The sequence below is a fragment of the Umbelopsis ramanniana genome, assembly GCF_025399195.1.
Source record: "Umbelopsis ramanniana AG unplaced genomic scaffold K450scaffold_11, whole genome shotgun sequence".
Taxonomy (NCBI): Eukaryota; Fungi; Mucoromycota; class Umbelopsidomycetes; order Umbelopsidales; family Umbelopsidaceae; genus Umbelopsis; species Umbelopsis ramanniana.
In genome coordinates, this window is record NW_026252097.1 from 179077 (window position 1) to 197313 (window position 18237).

At 42.8% G+C, this 18237-nt stretch overlaps 10 protein-coding genes across 10 annotated transcripts; 3 read left to right on the forward strand and 7 right to left on the reverse strand.

Annotated features, from left to right (window-relative positions):
* Positions 1-234: 234 nt before the first annotated feature.
* K450DRAFT_160163 (uncharacterized protein) lies at positions 235-486 on the reverse strand (the record flags this gene model as incomplete). Its single annotated transcript, XM_051584004.1, has 1 exon — positions 235-486. A coding segment is annotated over one exon (252 nt), but the record flags the coding sequence as incomplete, so codon positions are not given.
* A 992-nt stretch (positions 487-1478) lies between these two features.
* K450DRAFT_184948 (uncharacterized protein) lies at positions 1479-3605 on the reverse strand. The gene is made up of 2 exons (XM_051584415.1): positions 3213-3605; positions 1479-2033 (listed from the first exon to the last, which is right to left on the reverse strand). The coding sequence occupies exons 1-2, from the start codon at positions 3270-3272 to the stop codon at positions 1797-1799; spliced, it is 297 nt and encodes a 98-aa protein (XP_051447105.1). The 5' UTR covers positions 3273-3605; the 3' UTR covers positions 1479-1796.
* A 1056-nt stretch (positions 3606-4661) lies between these two features.
* K450DRAFT_298135 (uncharacterized protein) lies at positions 4662-5727 on the reverse strand (the record flags this gene model as incomplete). Its single annotated transcript, XM_051593682.1, has 3 exons — positions 4662-5045; positions 5105-5179; positions 5248-5727. 3 exons carry the CDS (start codon positions 5725-5727, stop codon positions 4662-4664), a joined length of 939 nt encoding a protein of 312 aa, XP_051447106.1.
* Positions 5728-6154: 427 nt separating this feature from the next.
* K450DRAFT_229020 (uncharacterized protein) lies at positions 6155-10063 on the reverse strand. Its single transcript, XM_051587021.1, has 15 exons — positions 9859-10063; positions 9666-9783; positions 9543-9605; positions 9302-9472; positions 9047-9232; positions 8821-8978; positions 8624-8750; positions 8373-8533; positions 8110-8290; positions 7748-8036; positions 7286-7674; positions 6935-7219; positions 6683-6862; positions 6514-6611; positions 6155-6434 (listed from the first exon to the last, which is right to left on the reverse strand). The coding sequence occupies exons 1-15, from the start codon at positions 10029-10031 to the stop codon at positions 6413-6415; spliced, it is 2601 nt and encodes an 866-aa protein (XP_051447107.1). The 5' UTR covers positions 10032-10063; the 3' UTR covers positions 6155-6412.
* A 156-nt stretch (positions 10064-10219) lies between these two features.
* On the reverse strand, positions 10220-11064 carry K450DRAFT_229022 (uncharacterized protein). Its single transcript, XM_051587022.1, has 2 exons — positions 10610-11064; positions 10220-10518 (listed from the first exon to the last, which is right to left on the reverse strand). Exons 1-2 carry the CDS (start codon positions 10927-10929, stop codon positions 10374-10376), a joined length of 465 nt encoding a protein of 154 aa, XP_051447108.1. The 5' UTR covers positions 10930-11064; the 3' UTR covers positions 10220-10373.
* A 286-nt stretch (positions 11065-11350) lies between these two features.
* Positions 11351-11958, forward strand: K450DRAFT_229025 (uncharacterized protein). The gene has a single exon (XM_051587023.1). It carries the CDS (start codon positions 11460-11462, stop codon positions 11853-11855), a length of 396 nt encoding a protein of 131 aa, XP_051447109.1. The 5' UTR covers positions 11351-11459; the 3' UTR covers positions 11856-11958.
* A 2522-nt stretch (positions 11959-14480) lies between these two features.
* On the reverse strand, positions 14481-14891 carry K450DRAFT_171390 (uncharacterized protein; the record flags this gene model as incomplete). The annotated part of the gene is made up of 1 exon (XM_051584142.1): positions 14481-14891. One exon carries the CDS (start codon positions 14889-14891, stop codon positions 14481-14483), a length of 411 nt encoding a protein of 136 aa, XP_051447110.1.
* A 436-nt stretch (positions 14892-15327) lies between these two features.
* On the forward strand, positions 15328-16091 carry K450DRAFT_206617 (uncharacterized protein). Its single transcript, XM_051584749.1, has one exon. It carries the CDS (start codon positions 15542-15544, stop codon positions 15851-15853), a length of 312 nt encoding a protein of 103 aa, XP_051447111.1. The 5' UTR covers positions 15328-15541; the 3' UTR covers positions 15854-16091.
* A 157-nt stretch (positions 16092-16248) lies between these two features.
* Positions 16249-17418, forward strand: K450DRAFT_229040 (uncharacterized protein). The gene has a single exon (XM_051587024.1). It carries the CDS (start codon positions 16307-16309, stop codon positions 17327-17329), a length of 1023 nt encoding a protein of 340 aa, XP_051447112.1. The 5' UTR covers positions 16249-16306; the 3' UTR covers positions 17330-17418.
* Positions 17419-17460: 42 nt separating this feature from the next.
* Positions 17461-18030, reverse strand: K450DRAFT_229045 (uncharacterized protein). Its single transcript, XM_051587025.1, has one exon. The coding sequence runs from the start codon at positions 17984-17986 to the stop codon at positions 17591-17593; it is 396 nt and encodes a 131-aa protein (XP_051447113.1). The 5' UTR covers positions 17987-18030; the 3' UTR covers positions 17461-17590.
* Positions 18031-18237: the final 207 nt, after the last annotated feature.

The window sequence follows — 18237 nt, forward strand, 5'->3', positions numbered from 1 at the left end:
TGGTGTCCTTAAATGCTCGCTTACTGCTGTCACTGTAGCACCTTTATCGATGAGCAGCTGCACTACTTCTGTGTGACCATCCGATGAAGCTAGCTGAAGTGAAGTATAACCATCCGTATCCTTGGCGTCAATTGCTGCATTATAACTGAGCAACAGCTGTACTACTTCTATATGGCCATTCCACGCAGAGTAATGAAGTGGTGTCATTAAATGCTTGCATACTGCTGTCACTGCAGCACCTCGTTCTATGAGTAGCTGCACTGCTTCTGTTTGTCCATTCCGCGCAGCCATGTGAATTGGAGTCATTCTATCCTCGTTTACTGAATCAATAGCTGCACCTTTATCAATGAGAAGACGCGCTACTTCTGTATGTCCACGAAGTAAAGCTAGGTGAATTGAAGTACCACCATCTTTATCTTTGGCGTTAATTGTTGCATCATGGTTGAGCAGCTGCTGTACTACTTCACTGTGCCCCATATACGAAGCTATATGTAAGGCAGTCAACAACCTGTTGTTTTTTGCGTCAACTGAGGCACCATAATCCAACAATAGCTGTACCAACTTCCTAGAGCGACGCGATGTCGTCATATGAAGTGCTGTTTCCGAGTTGTCATCTTTTGCATCAATTTCAGCACCATGTTCTAGCAGCAGTAACACAACATCTATTTTTGTGTACCACGCCGCTAGGTGAAGCGCAGTACTCGAGTTTTCGTCTTTAGTATTAACAGCCGCACCAAAAGTCAAAAGAAGTGATACCAATTCCTTGTGCCCATAGCCAGCACATATGTGAAGCACAGTTCTCTTCTGATCATCCTCCCAGTTGATATCAGCTCCACGTCGTAATAAACTCTCTATAGCATTGATGTTTCCACTACACGCTGAATCAAACCATCGAGGTTTGTCCTCTTGTTCTGTATCGGTATCTTCACGAAGGCAAGGTATAATCGCCATGTTGCTCGTAGGCTGATCATTTTTCGAAGCTTGGTGCTCCTTGCTGTTACTGCCGGTATCGAAGGACATTTGAGAATAGAAAAGAAAGAAAAAAGAGGACTGAAAGTTTGTGCTCAGCGTCTGTTTAAATCGTACATTTGTGCGACAAATACCAACAATCCAGCCAACAATTTCTCCCAAATTTTGGCAGACTGAAAACCATTACTAAATATAAGCCCCACGCCTTTCACCATCAGGCATGATAATTGAAATCAAGGAACGCTTATTAAGGCTTGTTTACATACGCTCAAGTAATATTTTGTTAGTGAAAAGTAACCATGTCAAAGGATTGTCAGGAACGATTCTAACAGCAAATCCACACTAACAAAGTGCTTACCAATGATTCCTTCCTTTAAATTGTCCGTCCACAATGTTGAAGTTCTGTCAATTTGATTTCCTTAACCTCATAGAATGCATTGTTGGCGGGAAGGAAGATAAGTAAGGTGTTCAATAAAGTTGTGCCATTTCTAGAAACTACCGTAAAGTTTATAGCAGGAGTAACATCACTTTCACAATGCACACACAGTACAGTTCAAAATTGCGACGCAAAAATGGTATAGAATTATATTGAGTCAAAGGCTTCACTGCTTTTATATAAACTTAAGAGGAGCAGTGGTAGTTAATCGTTGTCATGTGTTTGAACGTCTGCACCACTGTCAAAGATGGCTATCGTATGAACCTTTATATCTTGTAAGGCTCTGCACAACATTTCATTTACGTATCATTACTCCTCTAGCGGAATTTCTCCATTTCTCAATCTCCATAATACACATCGACTTCACAACATCCGCGGCTTGGTATAAATGTCATGGCGCATCGTCTTCGAAGTCTTCAAGTGGCTCTCGGGAATTCTTTAGCTGGGTTACTATTTCATCGTAGCCTTTCAATAAAGCGATTTGAATTGGTGTTTTCCCGTCTTCGTTTTTAGCATTAACATTGGCACCATATTTTATCAAAGTAGTCACGATGGTTGAATAGTTGGATTCTGCAGCGAGATGGAGAGCAGTATCGCCGTGTTTTGTTGTGGCTCCGATTTTTGCGTTCTTTCGCAATAGTAACTCCAAAACGTCCAGTTTTCCATTTTTTGCAGCCCAGATTAAAGACGTAAGAGAGTCTCTATCAGTAGCTTCTATGTTGGCGCCTTTGTCAATCAATAGAGACATCATGTTTAGTCTGGATGCTTTTGTAGCAGTAATAAGGGCAGTGGAGCCACTTCTGTTAACGGCTTCAATATTAGCAGCACATCCTGATAACCGATTTTTCTTTGGGATAGCACCAGTTTCTGGCACATCAAAATGAACGTTGTTGACGAAGTTACGCCTATGGACAGCATTGGGAGAGCCAGCAAGAAGTACAGATGCTACTTCCGTATATCCACGATATGCAGCAAGATGGAGTGCACTGAAGGTGACTGGATCTGTTGCATTAGCATTAGCACCATAGTTGAGCAGCAGCTTCGTTATTTCTTTGTCTCCTTCGAATGCAGCATAGACAATTGGGGTATGTAACCGGTCGGTTTTGGCATTAACATCCGCACCGTTTTTTAAGAGCAGCTCCACTGTCTGTTTGCTTCCACTTCTTATAGCATTATGAAGCGGCGTGAATAAATTCTTGTCTTTTGCATTAACGGCCGCACCATGCTTGAGTAGCAGCTGTACTCCTTCTTGACCTCCATGCCATGCAATTCTGTGAAGAGGTGTTTCTGAATCGTCATTTCTTGCGTCAACGGTCGCACCACAATTGATAAGTACCTCCATTATTTCTGTGTGTCCGCCGCTTGCCGCCAGGTGAAGTGGAGTATCTGAATTTCTGCCTTTTTTGCCAAGGGCCGCGCCATGCTTAATAAGTAGCTTTACTACTTCTACGTGTCCAAACAGTGCAGCTGTACGAAGAGGAGAGTATGATGAATCAGTTTTCATATTGACATCCGCACCGTGCTCGAGGAGCAGCTGTATCACTTCGTAATGGCCATAGACTGTAGCCTGATATAGTGGAGTAGATGATAATATATCAATTTTTTCAACAGCCGCACCTTGCCGAAGCAGTAGCTGTACTACCTCTTTACTTCCACTACGCGCAGCCAGATGAAGTGGGCTAACTAACGCGTGATCTTCTGCTTCAGCGTTTGCTCCGCAAATGAGAAGCTGCTGTACTATTTTCCTACGTCCAAACAATGCAGCAGTGTGAAGTGGGGTCCTCGAAAAGTTGTTAATGGCCCCAACAGTCGCACCATGCTTGAGCAGCATCTTCACTATTTCGTTTTTTTTTTGTCTGGCAGCCATGTGAAGCGCAGTATTGGATTGGTCGTTTTTGGCGTTAACTGATGCACCATGATTGAGCAGCAGGCATACCACGGCGCTACGGCCATACCAAGTAGCAGTGTGAAGTGCGGTATCCAAATATTGGTTTTTTGCGTCAATATCGGCACCACTGTCGAGCAGCAGTTGCACTATTTCTTTGTGCCCTTTCCTAGAAGCATAGTAAAGTGCGGTATTTGATCTTTCGTCTTTGAAATCAACCTCAATACCATGAGTAAGTAGAAGCTGCACTACTTCCTTATGTCCATACCTCGCAGCTTCATGGAATGCTGTGTCTGAATTTTCATCTTTTGCGTTGCCATCCGCACCATGAGTGAGCAGCAGAGTTACTATGTTACTGTGTCCATTTCTTGAAGCGATCTTGAGCGCTTTATTCTTCTGATCATTCTCCCATTCAATGCCTGCATTGTGCTCTAAAAATCTTTTCATTACATCAAAGTCTCCGTTTATCGCTGCATCGAAGAACGAAAGTGTAATATCGTCGTTGTTATCATTTGTGACAGTGTGAAAGAGAGTGGATATGTCGTACATTGACTGGTCGTCATCTGGATCATTTTTTTCTGTACTGTTCCTTCCCGCATTAAAGCGCATTGGAAATTGCTGAGTAGGAGAGGAAATAGAGGCGTTGTGAGGTGATGATCAGACAGTTTATTGCAAAGTAAAAAAAAATTGTGCAACATGGCAACAGTCAGAGTTAAATCACCGACTTCGATTTTCGCACCTTTATGGGTGGAATGCATAAGGACTTCTTTGGTTTATTCAACGCTACTCAAAGTTATGGAATCGGTGTATCATTTTTCACTATCATAGCCATATAGATGAGAGATTCTCTATGTATCACACATGGTTTGATCTGGAAGCAGGCCATGATTTTAAATATATAGTTGCGCACAGATGCTTCCAAGATTGCCCATATGTCGGATGAACAATAAGATCATGCGACGCTGTCTTACACGATATGCTAAAGAGATTGTCCTCAGGTTAAAGAAGAAGTATAATTTGTGATATACTATGAAGGGTTATGCAATTCCATTAACGATCAAGTGCAATCTCTCGTTGAATAAAACTGATCTCCTTTGCCATCATGATTTACTATGCAAAACACTGCGACTCTAGAGCGCATAACACATTTACCAGATCAGAAGCATTGTCGGTATCGACTTAATATAACAAGATTTCAGATTCCTTCTGCTAAATATATGGATGCTTTTAACTGTCAACAGTGGAATTTATATAAGAGTAAACATCGTTAAATTTATTTGAGATAAAGTCTCTGAAAATATTGATACACATGTTTCCAATAGCAAGCTAATAAGCGCTGATGACGCTGAGGTCAGAACCGAGGTCTGTTTCCTAAACAGCAACCTTACGGTCGTCAAGCCCAGTGACTTGACAGGCTAAGTTGTAAACAGTCTTAGCTTTAACCATATCATAAGATTCCTCTGAGGACTTCACCTTGTTGCCTCTATCATAATATATTCCATTGTCCGATGCATATTGAGGATCGATTCCATAGCCTAGATAGTGTTCGCCGGCTGTTTCTAATGTCACAGTGTTGGACGTTATTAGAGGAAGGATATATGGTAGCACCTTTTGAATTATCCATGGGGCTTCACGAGCTATTCCAGTACTTGGAACGGCTCCGGGATCTAAAGCATTCACCCTAATTTTAGGATCAGATTTAGAGAGTTTATCGGCCAGTACATAAGCCCACCAGAGATCTGCTAGCTTGGACGCCTATTGTACCACTGTTAGAATTGACACAGCTTGTGGATAGAAAATGTTAAAAGATTTACCGCATAGGATCCTTCAGAACTCCAGGCCTTGGATCCATCAAGATTATCCAGAGGTAAGATGAGCTTTTTAGAGTTCTGCAATACAAGTCAACTTTGTAAGCTCGTGGAGTGATTTCTTGTGCGAGATTTTTTTCTATGTTTACCTTCTTTGGAAAATGCAAGCTGCTCGACACAATTATAATGTTGCCACCTCCACTTTCCATCATTCTTGGTAATAACAACTCGGTGAACAGCAGAGGTCCCACCATATTGACCATAAGAGTTTTCTCAAACACGTTTGAATCCTTGGTGAATTCACGAGACCTGCCGAACATACCCGCGTTGTTGATAAGTAGATTGAGTGGTAGATTGAGATCCAGGAATTGATTCACGCCGTTGCGCACTGATTCAAGGCTGGAGAAGTCAAAACAAATGGTGTGGATTTTTTCATCAGCTTGAGATGCATCAATGTTTGCAGCGATCCTTACAGCTTCAGCTGCCTTAGCGAGCTTCTCTGCAGATCGCCCAGCCATTACAGTAGTAAATTCAGCTTTAGCATAATTTTTTGCAGCTTCTAGACCTAATCCGTCGGATGCTCCAGTGATTAGGACAGTCTTCCTTGTATGATTGTTGTTGAAAGACATTGTCTGTTGTGTTAAAGGGATATCACTTTTCCGCAAATCTTGATTTTATAGGAAAGACAGTATATGAGGTTTAAAAACAAGGATTCGACCAGTTGTCAGTGAAGGAGTAATCAGTCACACTGACTTCTCTCCGACCGTTTTGAACATTCGTTATGATGGCGTTCGGGCCTCTTTCCGCGCTTCTTGGACATTGGTTAATATGGCGTTTTGAGATTTGATTGCCGCAATACTATTACGCAGGCTTACGTGTGTTATTCAAAAGCATATGTTGTGATACTCTGATTCTGTTGAATTAATCATCATCGTTTTGCTCACCAATACAAGAGAACGTACTGGATCTCTGGTATATGCGGTATTCATCGCTGTAGCTTTTGGTGTCAAGGATTTGTAATCATACTGTAGGGCTATGTTCAAAAGGTGAAAGGTGGACTTCCTTCATCTGACTTTCCTTTTATGATCGACTGAAACCGACAAGCCACAGATATATCACTCAAATGAGACCACCCTATTATGAAGATCAAGAAAAGCAGACAATTTGCAAATCATATGAAAAAAAGAGGGATACATTGTAATCAAGAATACATGGACGCAGGCAAATTGATGCATGATAGGCACTATAACAGCAAAAGAAAGGCACGAGAACTGCAAAGAAAAAGCTATTGTCATGAAAGTGCTGTCTATGCTATCATATCATCTCGATGTCGAATCTATATGGGACGCAAGCACCAAAAATTTAGTCATAGTCACCACATACTAATATAACCATACACCGATGCGAAACTGTACCTGTTGATTCGGATGCAAACATCGGCCGATAGTATGTTTTCGATTAATCCTGCAAACTTCAAGATGGTTTGGCTTCTCTGTTTGACCAACATCGTTTTCTGCCATAGTAGGATCGTAAGCAAAAATTGATATAGGATGAACCTCTTATAATCGCTCAATCATTACTCACATTGGTATCACCAGAATGCTTGGAAATCATGAATAGCTCGCTAAACAGGGCCATCGTCATCAGCAAGAGGTTAGGAATGCATCGAACGATTGTATCCTCATAGTCTTCAAGTTGTTCTGCCTTGCGAGCAATAGTAGTCATATCGCCTTGCATGGGAATAATGCCTACTTCATTCAGCAGCTATACATGATATACACATGAGATTAATGAGAACAATGGTATTTGCCTAATCCAAAGACACAATGCACATACCTCTAAGGCTTGCTCAGCTACTCCATAAATGCAAAGATAACGGAACTCATGCAGCTTTGCCAATGATTGTAAAGTTGTTCTTCTCTGTTGGGAGATGCCGTCGCCAGGACGTGCAGTTCGATATCGTGCTGCAACATCGTTCGCATACTTGACAAGCTCTTCACTGTTACTTGGTATATTCGCTTGCGACCATTGATTGTCCGCACCAGGTCCCTGTCGCATAACTGGCTGCATCAACTCTTTTCCGAGCTCTCGAACCAGGATGTCAACGACAGCAGCATGATCCTGGAAAGCAACGCAATGATTAAAATGTCAATCCATACAAATGAGTCAAGAGTGGTTGGAACTTACGCCAATAAGGTAGTATAGGGCAACCGCATCAGTATGGCGTTCTTCATGGCGACACTTGTCGGCAGCAGCAACCACCAATGACCGGGTGAACGTATCGTCTGCTTTGATGAGCTTTTTGAATTCCTCAACGCAACCTTGCTCGACTTTATCGTCCACAGTACGACTTCCCAATAGCACCGAATACGCTCTGGTGTGTGTGACGAGCTCTTCGATGTATGACCGGCATAGTTCGGATGCTCGTTTTCCGTTAGACGCTTCGTCATCCAGCACAGATATGGTCAGAAGATACTGGAAGGCGATTTCTGGATTGGAAATTGTGAACATCAGCGAATATTGGTGTATTAAATGTATGTAGTTCAATGCTGGTGAGCCGTCGTCTCCAACAACCACTGTTCACAAAAATTAAATATGATTAGAATGTGAATGCAGCTACCATTTTATCACAGCTGTTATAAGTCTTACAGAGGCTCTCTTGTTGCTTTGTATCTAGAGTGGTCCTGAGCATGCGATGGGAGGCGAATCCAATAGCAAGATGAACAGCTTCTATCTGATATTTGCTGCTGTAGAGCTGATGAACAACTTGTTCAAACTGGAGCGTAAGAAGGAGTAGGATCATATAGTTCCATGGATTAGCGCGGTGTGGATCAAAGTGCTCAGGACCATATTTTTGTAGAACTTTTTGAAGATCTGCCAATCGGTATTCTCCTCCGGATTTCATAGAGCTGGCTGCGGACTCGCGAACCAGGCAAAGCTATAAACCAACATGAAAGATATCAGCTGACTGTATAGGTTTGCAAGCGCGACGTAAACAAAAGACACTGTACCTGAAGCCATAGCCAATCTTCAGTACTGCTAGTTATATGAGGTAAGGTGCGCTTGTTCAGTTCACACCGACCCATGATTTTGTACACTGCAAACTTGTAAGGGTCGATAGGCTCGGCGGTGTTGCGAGACATTTGGTCATATTCAAGTTGTATTCTCGATCTCGTTAATTCTGACATGGATCTGAAAAAATGATGAAAAAGATAAGTATCGATAGCCTAAGCGTAAACCCGAACCTGGCATTTGCCCAACGATGAAAACTAACCCGTCTGAAAGATCTGCAATGAAGGCCGAAAAGTATTCTGCTATGCTAGGTGTGCTCTTGAAAAGGGGTAGGTTGTTGTTTATATAATCCAAAGCTTCCTTGTTCTGACCAGTACGCATGTGGTAAAAAAGAATAGCCCAAGGTTGTTCACCATTGACGTTCTATTTCCGATAAATGAAGAACATGGAAATGCATAAGCGGCTTGATGCTAACACCACGCATTTGCGGCGATGATCGAGATTTTTACGTACCTCAAGGTTTGGTATAGTCTTAACACTGTGCAGTGCACTAATGAATGTTTTGATCTTAGCAGCAGGCGAGGTACCAGTATATATACTTGACTTCGACTGTACAGTAGCATTGAGGAATAAGACATATCTAAAGGCATTCAAATATCAGCCTGACGGTAGCTCATCATGTTTTCCATAACTGAAATACAATCACTCACTGTTCTTCCAGCCAATTCTTTGCAATCCCGACCATCTTCGCCCTAGCATTGAGACTAGCTTCATCATCCTTACCGCCAAGGTGGGCAGCGATACCGGCTTTCTCAGCACTTTGAATTAAATTGGTGATGAGCGACATGAATCGGTACATGGGATGTTGCTGTAGTAAGAAATGAGATTTAGAAAGATTGAAACCAAAACGCAAAGTTGTTGCAAATATAAACTGACCTCGTTAAAGGTTTGATCCATTGATATCCTTGTTAGGCTTGACATGAGGTCATATGGCTGATTTTGAAGGCGAGCCAAGTTGAATCGATATATAATTGTTGCAAAGGTCAAAAGCTGTGGATGATTACTGCAGTCGAAAGAGATGGGTTGTTCCACGTCGATTGGCGCCAACAATTGTTGCAAAGTCTGTAAACACCACCCAATATGTCAGCAATTCTTGGAGAAAATATCGACTCCACACAAATCATTGCTTACATCTGAACCAAACTTCGCTGCAATACCACTAATTTCGTCCAGACCAAGAGAACTTGAAGTTGATTGAAACAGTGATGTGCTATCCGAAGTCTGCTTTGCTGATCCTTTGGTAGCAAGTTGCCATGCCGCATCTAGGTCTTTATCGTACGATCTCTCCAGCGCTGCAGAAGACTAAAGTAATGAATTAGAGCAGTTGTAAACAGAACATTTGTCACATAGTACGGCGAAACAGTTTGCATACCTCGCATCTTCCAGCTTCTATGGTATGAGCAATGACACGCTGATGCTCCTGCTTCAGATAACCCTAAAATATGGCTTAGTTAATATTCATGGAAAGTGTGCTATATTGGTTTCATAATCTTACGTCGATGTCTGTGTCGTGAACTGGCCGTCGAAGATCGAATGTGGAAGTCAATTTGACGGTGTCTAAGTGACGTGCCATTGCTTGAGCATTCACGCCACCCTTTGCCAGAAAGTAATGTCTATGGCAGGATGAAATTAGCTTTTTGGTTATGTTTTTTCTTTGAAAGCAATTGGCTAATTCTGCTAATGCTTACGCTCTAATGTCAATAGGGTTGGCACTGCCGTCAACATTTGGCGCCAGATTTTGAGACAGGTGCTCAATTTGATCCAGGCCACGATCCAATGGAGGTAGCTCAGGATTCGATATGTGCGTCGTGAGCAGCTGCGACTTTTCGAATATCTGCTTAAGTGATAATGACGCCGACATTATGTAGAAGGAGCAATCACGTCGGGTTGAACAAGGCAAAGCACTTTTTTCTTTTCCACCGCACATAAAAAAACCACGAACTGGCTTTTTGTGACGTGGGTTTCCTACCCTCGCGTTGCATACTTTCAAGGTATCTATCTTTATACGATATTAACAGACTACTATCACTCAATTCACAAGGCAGACAGTGTTCATATGGGGAAAAAAAATTCTTTTGATTTTTTTTAAAGGGTTGTATCGAATAAAAGGCAAATATATATACGTACAAGGCAAGGGGCAACAAAAAAAAACGATGATCAAATGATTCCAAGTTAAAGAACATGAGAGTTCGCACCAGTGTAATCAAGATAGTGATAACAACGCGTTTTCTCTTGAGCTTTTGCAAGAAATCAAAAGGGGGAAATTAAACAGAAGAGGGCGAAAAGGTGAGGACTGTACAGAGCAATGTGCTAAAGATATAATGCAGGCAATATTTTCTTGGCCAATAGTAGCCCTTGAATTTCCTACAAAACATTTACTTGGAGCTGGTGTACTTGGTGACGGCCTTGGTACCTTCAGAGACGGCGTGCTTGGCCAATTCACCAGGGAGAATGAGACGGACAGCAGTCTGAATCTCGCGGGAAGAGATGGTGGAACGCTTGTTGTAAGCGGCGAGCTTGGAAGCTTCACCAGCAATGCGCTCAAAGATATCGTTGACGAAAGAGTTGAGGATGGACATAGCCTTGTTGGAGATACCGGTATCGGGGTGGACCTGCTTCAAGACCTTGTAGATGTAGGAAGAGTAGGTTTCCTTACGGGAAGCCTTACGCTTCTTACCGTCAGCAGACTTAGCCTTCTTCTCGACGCTCTTAGCGGGAGCCTTTCCTCCAGTGGGCTTCTTTTCAGCTTTGGGTGCCATTGTATATGTTGTACGGTGTAAAAATAAGAAAGTGAAAAGAAGTGGGCTGCGGTAAAAAATCGCCTCTTTTTATAACGCCAGCTTTGCCAGCATAAAATCGGTTGTGTGACGTTGCACTCACGTGTTGTCCCAAAATTTTCCTTCTATTCAAGCCATTTCAAGCTCAGGTACAAGAGGTGCGCGCGCAATGGCCTGCATGCTGACCATGGTCTATGCTATATTTTTGATATGCATGACTTGATATCCACTCTACGTGATAACGCGAGATTGACGCGAGATATCACGCGATCCAACAGTGGTATTTTTCATCCTATAGAAATATGATCAGGCTTCAGCAACGGCCCTACCGCGTCAATTCACGGCTGCTACTATTTCACATCCTTTCACCTACCATGATGGTACACTCCTTTACAAACCTTCGGACCTTTAAAAAATGTGGCTCTAGTATATAAACCCTGTGGTTTAGCCGCCCAGTCTCCGCTTTCTTCACTCACCGTTTTTTTTAACAACTCACACAAAACTTATCAAACATGTCTGGAGGAAAATCTGGAGGAAAATCCGCATCTGGTTCCAAGTCCCAAACCCGTTCCGCTAAGGCCGGTCTTCAATTCCCCGTTGGTCGTATCCATCGTCTTCTTCGTCGTGGTAACTATGCCCAGCGTGTTGGTGCTGGTGCTCCCGTCTACCTTGCTGCCGTTCTCGAGTACCTCGCTGCTGAAATTCTCGAATTGGCCGGTAACGCCGCCCGTGACAACAAGAAGTCTCGTATCATCCCCCGTCATCTTCAACTTGCCATCCGTAACGATGAGGAATTGAACAAGTTGCTCGGACACGTCACCATTGCCCAAGGTGGTGTCTTGCCCAACATCCACGCTAACCTTCTTCCCAAGAAGACCAAGAAGGTTGGTGCTTCCCAGGAACTCTAAAGGGTTTGCCCACCAAAATCAAAACCAAAGTTTTTTATTTAAAACGAGAATCGAACTACATCACTTCTGCAAGAAGGTCGGAAGTTTCCTAGACGCTTCTCGCTTCTACTACCTTGCTTTTGTTTTTCCGTCCCCTCGACTTGTTCCCACTTTTCACCTCATTTAATGTACAAACATACAACCTCTGTGTTAATTCCCACCTTTTGTTACCACCTTTTTTCCAAGGATGCTATTGTATCCATTCTTAGCAAAGATTTTCCTGTTAGTCTCAAGCTGTGTAAATACTGATAAAGCTCTTTGAAGAAAACCCACTTGTGGCTACTTAGTTCTGAAGAATGTGTGTTCTGACTGATTGTGATAAGCTGGATAGTGCTTTCCGTTGTGTATGAATTTAGCTGACTTGAGAAGCTGTAGTTGGTAAGCTCCATTGCTGTGAATCTCTGTGTTATTCAAAGAATGTCGCCTTGAGCATTTGCACATTGTTTTTTTAACGTGCGATAGTTTAAGATGGACTAGAAATACAAGTCAGCGAGTCATGGTAAATGATTCTGGTCCAGACTGAAGAGGCGTAAGATCAGAGTAGTTTCAGAAAGTTTTTCAGTATAACGTTGTGGAATTGAAGCTGTTGACGAGCGAGTGTAAAAGTCTCAGCTTGCCTCCGTCGATGCAAGTTACCTGGCGTGACTTTGGCGGAGGCACATACTCAAAGTTGATCGAGCGACCTGTCTACGAAATTTTGCATGCATTTGTATGGCAATAATAACATTTTTTTAATTTGCAAGCGAACTACTGGCTTCAATGCTATGAAACTTATATCACATCTAGAAGCAATTTTTATACATTATATGTTATAGCTGTTACTCATAAAAGTCAGATTTTGGGCAGTAAATGTTATTTTTCCTATATTAATTTTTCAATTACGAAATCTAAGAATATATCAACTACCTTTCAGTATAGAAAGAGTTATAGCTTTTGTTATATTTCAATAAAATTAGGTGAACATAAATTAATTGCTCTCATTGCACTTCAGATGTAGATTAGCGCTACCTTGAATCATACAAGTGTTATGGAGCTTGTTACAGACGGGTATGCTAGCTATTCTGGCATAATAACACCCAATATTATTGATAAGTACAATACCATATATAAAACAGCTCTTCAAACCAAGCGAACACAGCATAGGCAGTATAAAGTACTTATAAGAGGTTATGTATTTTATTCAATGGATGATATCAAAGTAAATGTTCATATTCTAGGTATATATTCTAACAGACATAGGTAACATCCCATTTGTGAGCGGTGTTTTAATGAAGGACAAAATGATAACTGCTATGTCTGAATGAACGTCAGCCAGTGTACACTTTTTGCTAGTATTCACGCCAGGGAACTTTACAATGCATCGCTTAATCATACTATTTACTGAATACATCTGAAACCATAGGAATAAAGCGCATGAACCTGGTAAGATATTGTCACATATAGGGCATAATAGCTTGAAGTTATCTCGTCACATTATGCTGCACCAAAACGCCTTTGATGGAATGTTGAGCAGCTGGATTGAAAATTGCGGTGTCCCTCAAAAAAGGGACAGAGATATTTTCTCACCTACCCCTTGTCGTGTTTACATCCGCGCAGCCTCAATGTTTCTGAACGCGACCTGTCTGGCTTCTGAACCTTACCGCGTTCGTGCCACTCTTCACTGAGTTGATGGTGAATCACCGCGTTACACTGCAGCGCGTGCAATGAAATGTTTGAAACGCGCTCCCTCCTTCTTTCATCGTGCCTTACTCCTACTTCACTTCACGCGGCGTGTCAATCGTCGCGCGCTTCTTTTTTGAACGCGCGACCGCGTTACGATTCCTTTCATACCTTGATTTGGCATGTCGGAGCTTGGTAGTTAGTTTCTTAACTTCTCTTTTTATTCGTGGCTCTCAGTCGCCCTAAGATAAATTGTTCAGCTGACCCCTAGCCAGTTGTTGGATTGACTAGGTAACTCTTATCAATACAACCCTCTCCTCACCCTCGCCCCTGTAATCTGCTTAATCCACCCTTTTACGCCCTGTGCGTTACAATCGTACGATGATTAAAAATAAAATAAAAAATCATTATCCAATTTATCCCAAAAAAATAACAATATTGATTGATGCACCAGGTCAGCTTAACCGTCAGCGCTGATTTACTCAATGTCGGTTGACATTACGAAATGAAGTAACAAGCATTCATGCTACCGCAGCATGATAAGCTGGCTCCGCAGTACCATCATATGATAGCAACTGGTTTTACGTGTCTTACTTGTTGACTTCACGGTCGCAAAAATACTGGGTTGAATTTTCAAAAACTTTGTTATCGCGTCGCGCAGTTCTAAAGTAATCACACGTCGCAGAGAATTTTTTTTTCTCTTATTTCACGTAAACACTTTGCATCATTTGGTAAAGCTGTTCTAGGATATCTGGTATCCAGAGTGCTGTATTGCATTAGACCAGGAAAAAAAAACGAAAGTAAATACAGAGTCAAAGACAGAGTGGTAATGGATGTAAAGAAAAAACTGTACAAGTCGGCAAAGGGGATATTGGTAATGTTTCTGAACTGTTTTAAAAACTACTGAACACTACGAATGCGAGCTGTTTAAGAGCGCTCTCCACGGAGGCGACGAGCGAGCTGGATATCCTTGGGTTGGATAGTGACACGCTTGGCGTGAATGGCAGCCAAGTTGGTATCTTCGAAGAGGGCAACGAGGTAAGCTTCGGAGGCTTCCTGAAGAGCACCGATAGCGGAAGATTGGAAACGAAGATCAGTCTTGAAATCTTGAGCGATTTCACGAACAAGACGTTGGAAAGGAAGCTTGCGGATCAAAAGCTCAGTGGACTTTTGGTAACGACGGATTTCACGAAGAGCGACGGTACCGGGTCTGTATCTGTGAGGCTTCTTGACTCCTCCAGTGCTGGGAGCACTCTTGCGAGCAGCCTTAGTGGCGAGCTGCTTACGGGGGGCCTTACCACCAGTGGACTTGCGAGCGGTTTGCTTAGTACGGGCCATGTTTATAAAATGTGTGAGTTATAAGAAAAGAATCGGGGGCATGCCAGAGTGTGGTGGGTATTTATATGAAATTTTTTCAAAGTCAGACCAGGAGGAACTATGTCGCTGACTATTTTTCAATTTCGCAAAGTTGCTATGTCTGAAATATTGCTGCTATTTTTCGTGCTCCGGAAAACATAGATATTTTTCCCAAACGCGCTCTTACCTTCAAACTCCTCCTTGTCGCGGTGTCGCGCCCTCTCTCTCTCTCTGTCGCGGTGTCGCGCTACCGTGTCATGGCTTCAGACTTTAAATTTTTTTTTTACTATCCCTCCCTTTCTACCGTGTTATCACTGCCTTCACTTCCTGTAGATCTCTTCATTTTAATACATTATGTTCACTAAAATGCATTAGTACAAGGTCATTAATATAGGAACCCATCCCTGCTTTTATTTTTCTCTTTACTCACGTATTTTGGTCAAATTACATGCGTGGATACCCCAAAGCTATCGGCCAGGGTGGACATAGTCAGCGTGGTGATATAGTGAAAATTTTGTAGCGCGCATAACTCCGACAGCACTCCCCTAACCCAAGATCTCCAAGTATATAAAGAGGGTCTGACGAAGCGGGATTTCCCACTTCTTCATAACACTCATAAATCTTATATCAATATGACTGGTCGCGGCAAAGGTGGAAAAGGACTCGGAAAGGGAGGTGCCAAGCGTCATCGCAAGATTCTTCGTGACAACATTCAAGGTATTACCAAGCCTGCTATCCGTCGTCTCGCTCGTCGTGGTGGTGTCAAGCGTATCTCTGGTCTCATCTATGAGGAAACCCGTGGTGTCTTGAAGGTCTTCCTTGAGAACGTCATCCGTGATGCTGTTACCTACACTGAACACGCCAAGCGCAAGACTGTTACTTCCTTGGATGTCGTCTACGCTCTCAAGAGACAGGGCCGTACTCTTTACGGTTTCGGAGGTTAAATTTACTTCCCAAAAAATATTTTCAACCCTCATATCCGCTTGCCTGCTTCACTCCACTTAGTGAGAGCACTTGTATAGAACCCTATCTCACCGTAACAAACGCTTTTTTTTTCTGTTCCTTATCGTTCTGTAATATACGTCTTTTTTCATAATTGAACTCTATGGAACGCTCTCTAATATCGAATATTTGTTTATATTGTTTGAAATAATGTGTGTGTGCATGAGTTTTGAAGCTGGCTGAACAAAAGGCTTGACCGCGTGACGTCCGCCTGAAATTTTCAGTAGTGCAAATGATCGCTTGCAGTTTTTCAGGAGGTCACAGAACAAGTTCAACCAAAAGATTCTACGACTGACTTGCCCTTATGTTCATCACACGATTGCATTATTGAACCATCCCATGGACGACGTTGAAAACACCGATTCAATAGAAGGTAATTGTACTAATATTGATGGATGAATCTAAAGGTTACTCGAATGTCAACTGATTCGAAAAATAACGCAAAAGGGGTGTCCCTAGACGGCAGTATTTCCAGTGATAGCCAAAACGACACAAGCGTCCAAGCGTCAGCAGCAACACGGTGGCTCTCTGACCGCTTTCATATTAACACAATGGCAGCAAAGCCTGAAGAAGACGTTTTCGACGTGAACCAATGGCCGTCCCTTCCCCCTATTACCACTTCTATTGGCATCAATAAGCAGAGATTCTTATTCTCATCCCCTATAGCCAGATCTATGCCGCAAAAGCAGCAACAAGAGGATGTCGCAAAGAACCTTGCTGAAGAACAAGCTGTGGCACAAGATGACGTAGATATGGGGGAAAACGAAGTAATTGCAGCGAGCTTCATTGAGACAGAATCACCAGGCCAAGATACGGTTATGGGAGAAGTGTATCAAGATGAGGAGGCTATCGAGCCATCAAGCCCTAGACCTGGGTCTGTCAGCAACGATGAAGTGGAACCATCTCAAAGCACTTCTCTAGAAATTCAAAGGGAAGGACACAAGTCAAATGGAACGATGTTTAATAAGGTCAAGGCTGGCTTAGGCTCAGCGAAAGCCAACAGCCCTCAGAAGAATACCAAGGCTCAAAGCAGCAATTTAACGCCGTTTCGTCGTATGATTCAAAACGCTACCAAAAAATCGACCACGACCAATAAGGACGAAGAGGACGATGTTGACGACGTCGAAGGTATCACAAGGTTCGCACCTATCACGTTACAGGAGAAACGACGGCGACAAGCGAAACGCGCGGAGCAGCTGAAGTTCTGGAAAGTGCGGGAGGAGAGAGAAGCGCGTGAGGCTAGACGAGTGGGCCGACGAGACCTTTTAGAAGGCCGCTCAGGTAACGCGAAACGCGGTGGGAGCGCAGAGCCAACGACCAGCACATCAGCGACTCTACGCAAGGCAGTCAAATTCAATTTGAAGCGGAATCGGGTTATTCAATTTGAGGATAGAGAGACTGATGATAGATCACCTTGAATATTTTTCTTTATGTCTATACCTCGCCTTGTAATCATATTTCTTCCACCATTGCAACCACTAATTATTTCACCAACCACAATATATCCATATGCCAAATAATACTGAATTGTCCTTTTTGCATTCAACTGATGTTTAGTAAGCTATGTACACTGATGCTTGGTGGGTTAAGAGAATGTCAAACGACTACATGGGGGTTTGGGACTAGGAGAAAACTGATATAGAAGGAAATAATATGCGAAAAGAAGTATAGAACCAAGTTTACAATTCTTGGGAAGCACCAACTTTCTTGGTCTTCTTGGGGAGAAGATTGGCGTGAATGTTGGGCAAGACACCACCTTGGGCAATGGTGACATGTCCGAGCAACTTGTTCAATTCTTCGTCGTTACGGATGGCAAGTTGAAGATGACGGGGGATGATACGAGACTTCTTGTTGTCACGGGCGGCGTTACCGGCCAATTCGAGAATTTCAGCAGCGAGGTACTCAAGAACCGCAGCAAGGTAAACGGGGGCACCAGCACCAACACGCTGGGCGTAGTTACCGCGGCGAAGGAGACGATGAATACGACCGACAGGGAACTGAAGACCGGCCTTAGCGGAACGGGTTTGGGACTTGGAACCAGATGCGGATTTACCACCAGACTTTCCTCCAGACATGTTTGATAAAGGTTTAAAAAGCTTTGACGAAAAAGAGAAAAACTAGACGGGTTCCGTCCTGCGGGCATTCTTTATATATTCTTTTCCATGTTGCTGACGTCACGACCTCGTGATAGATATCGTAGTTGGAGCCGTTGGTGGTCTTGACCGTGATATGGCCAAAAATTGACACGGTAGCTTTACGTGCAAGTACGTGTAGCTGCGCGTTATCACGTATTGGATTTGGATTATCTCTATCATTTGGTCAGAAT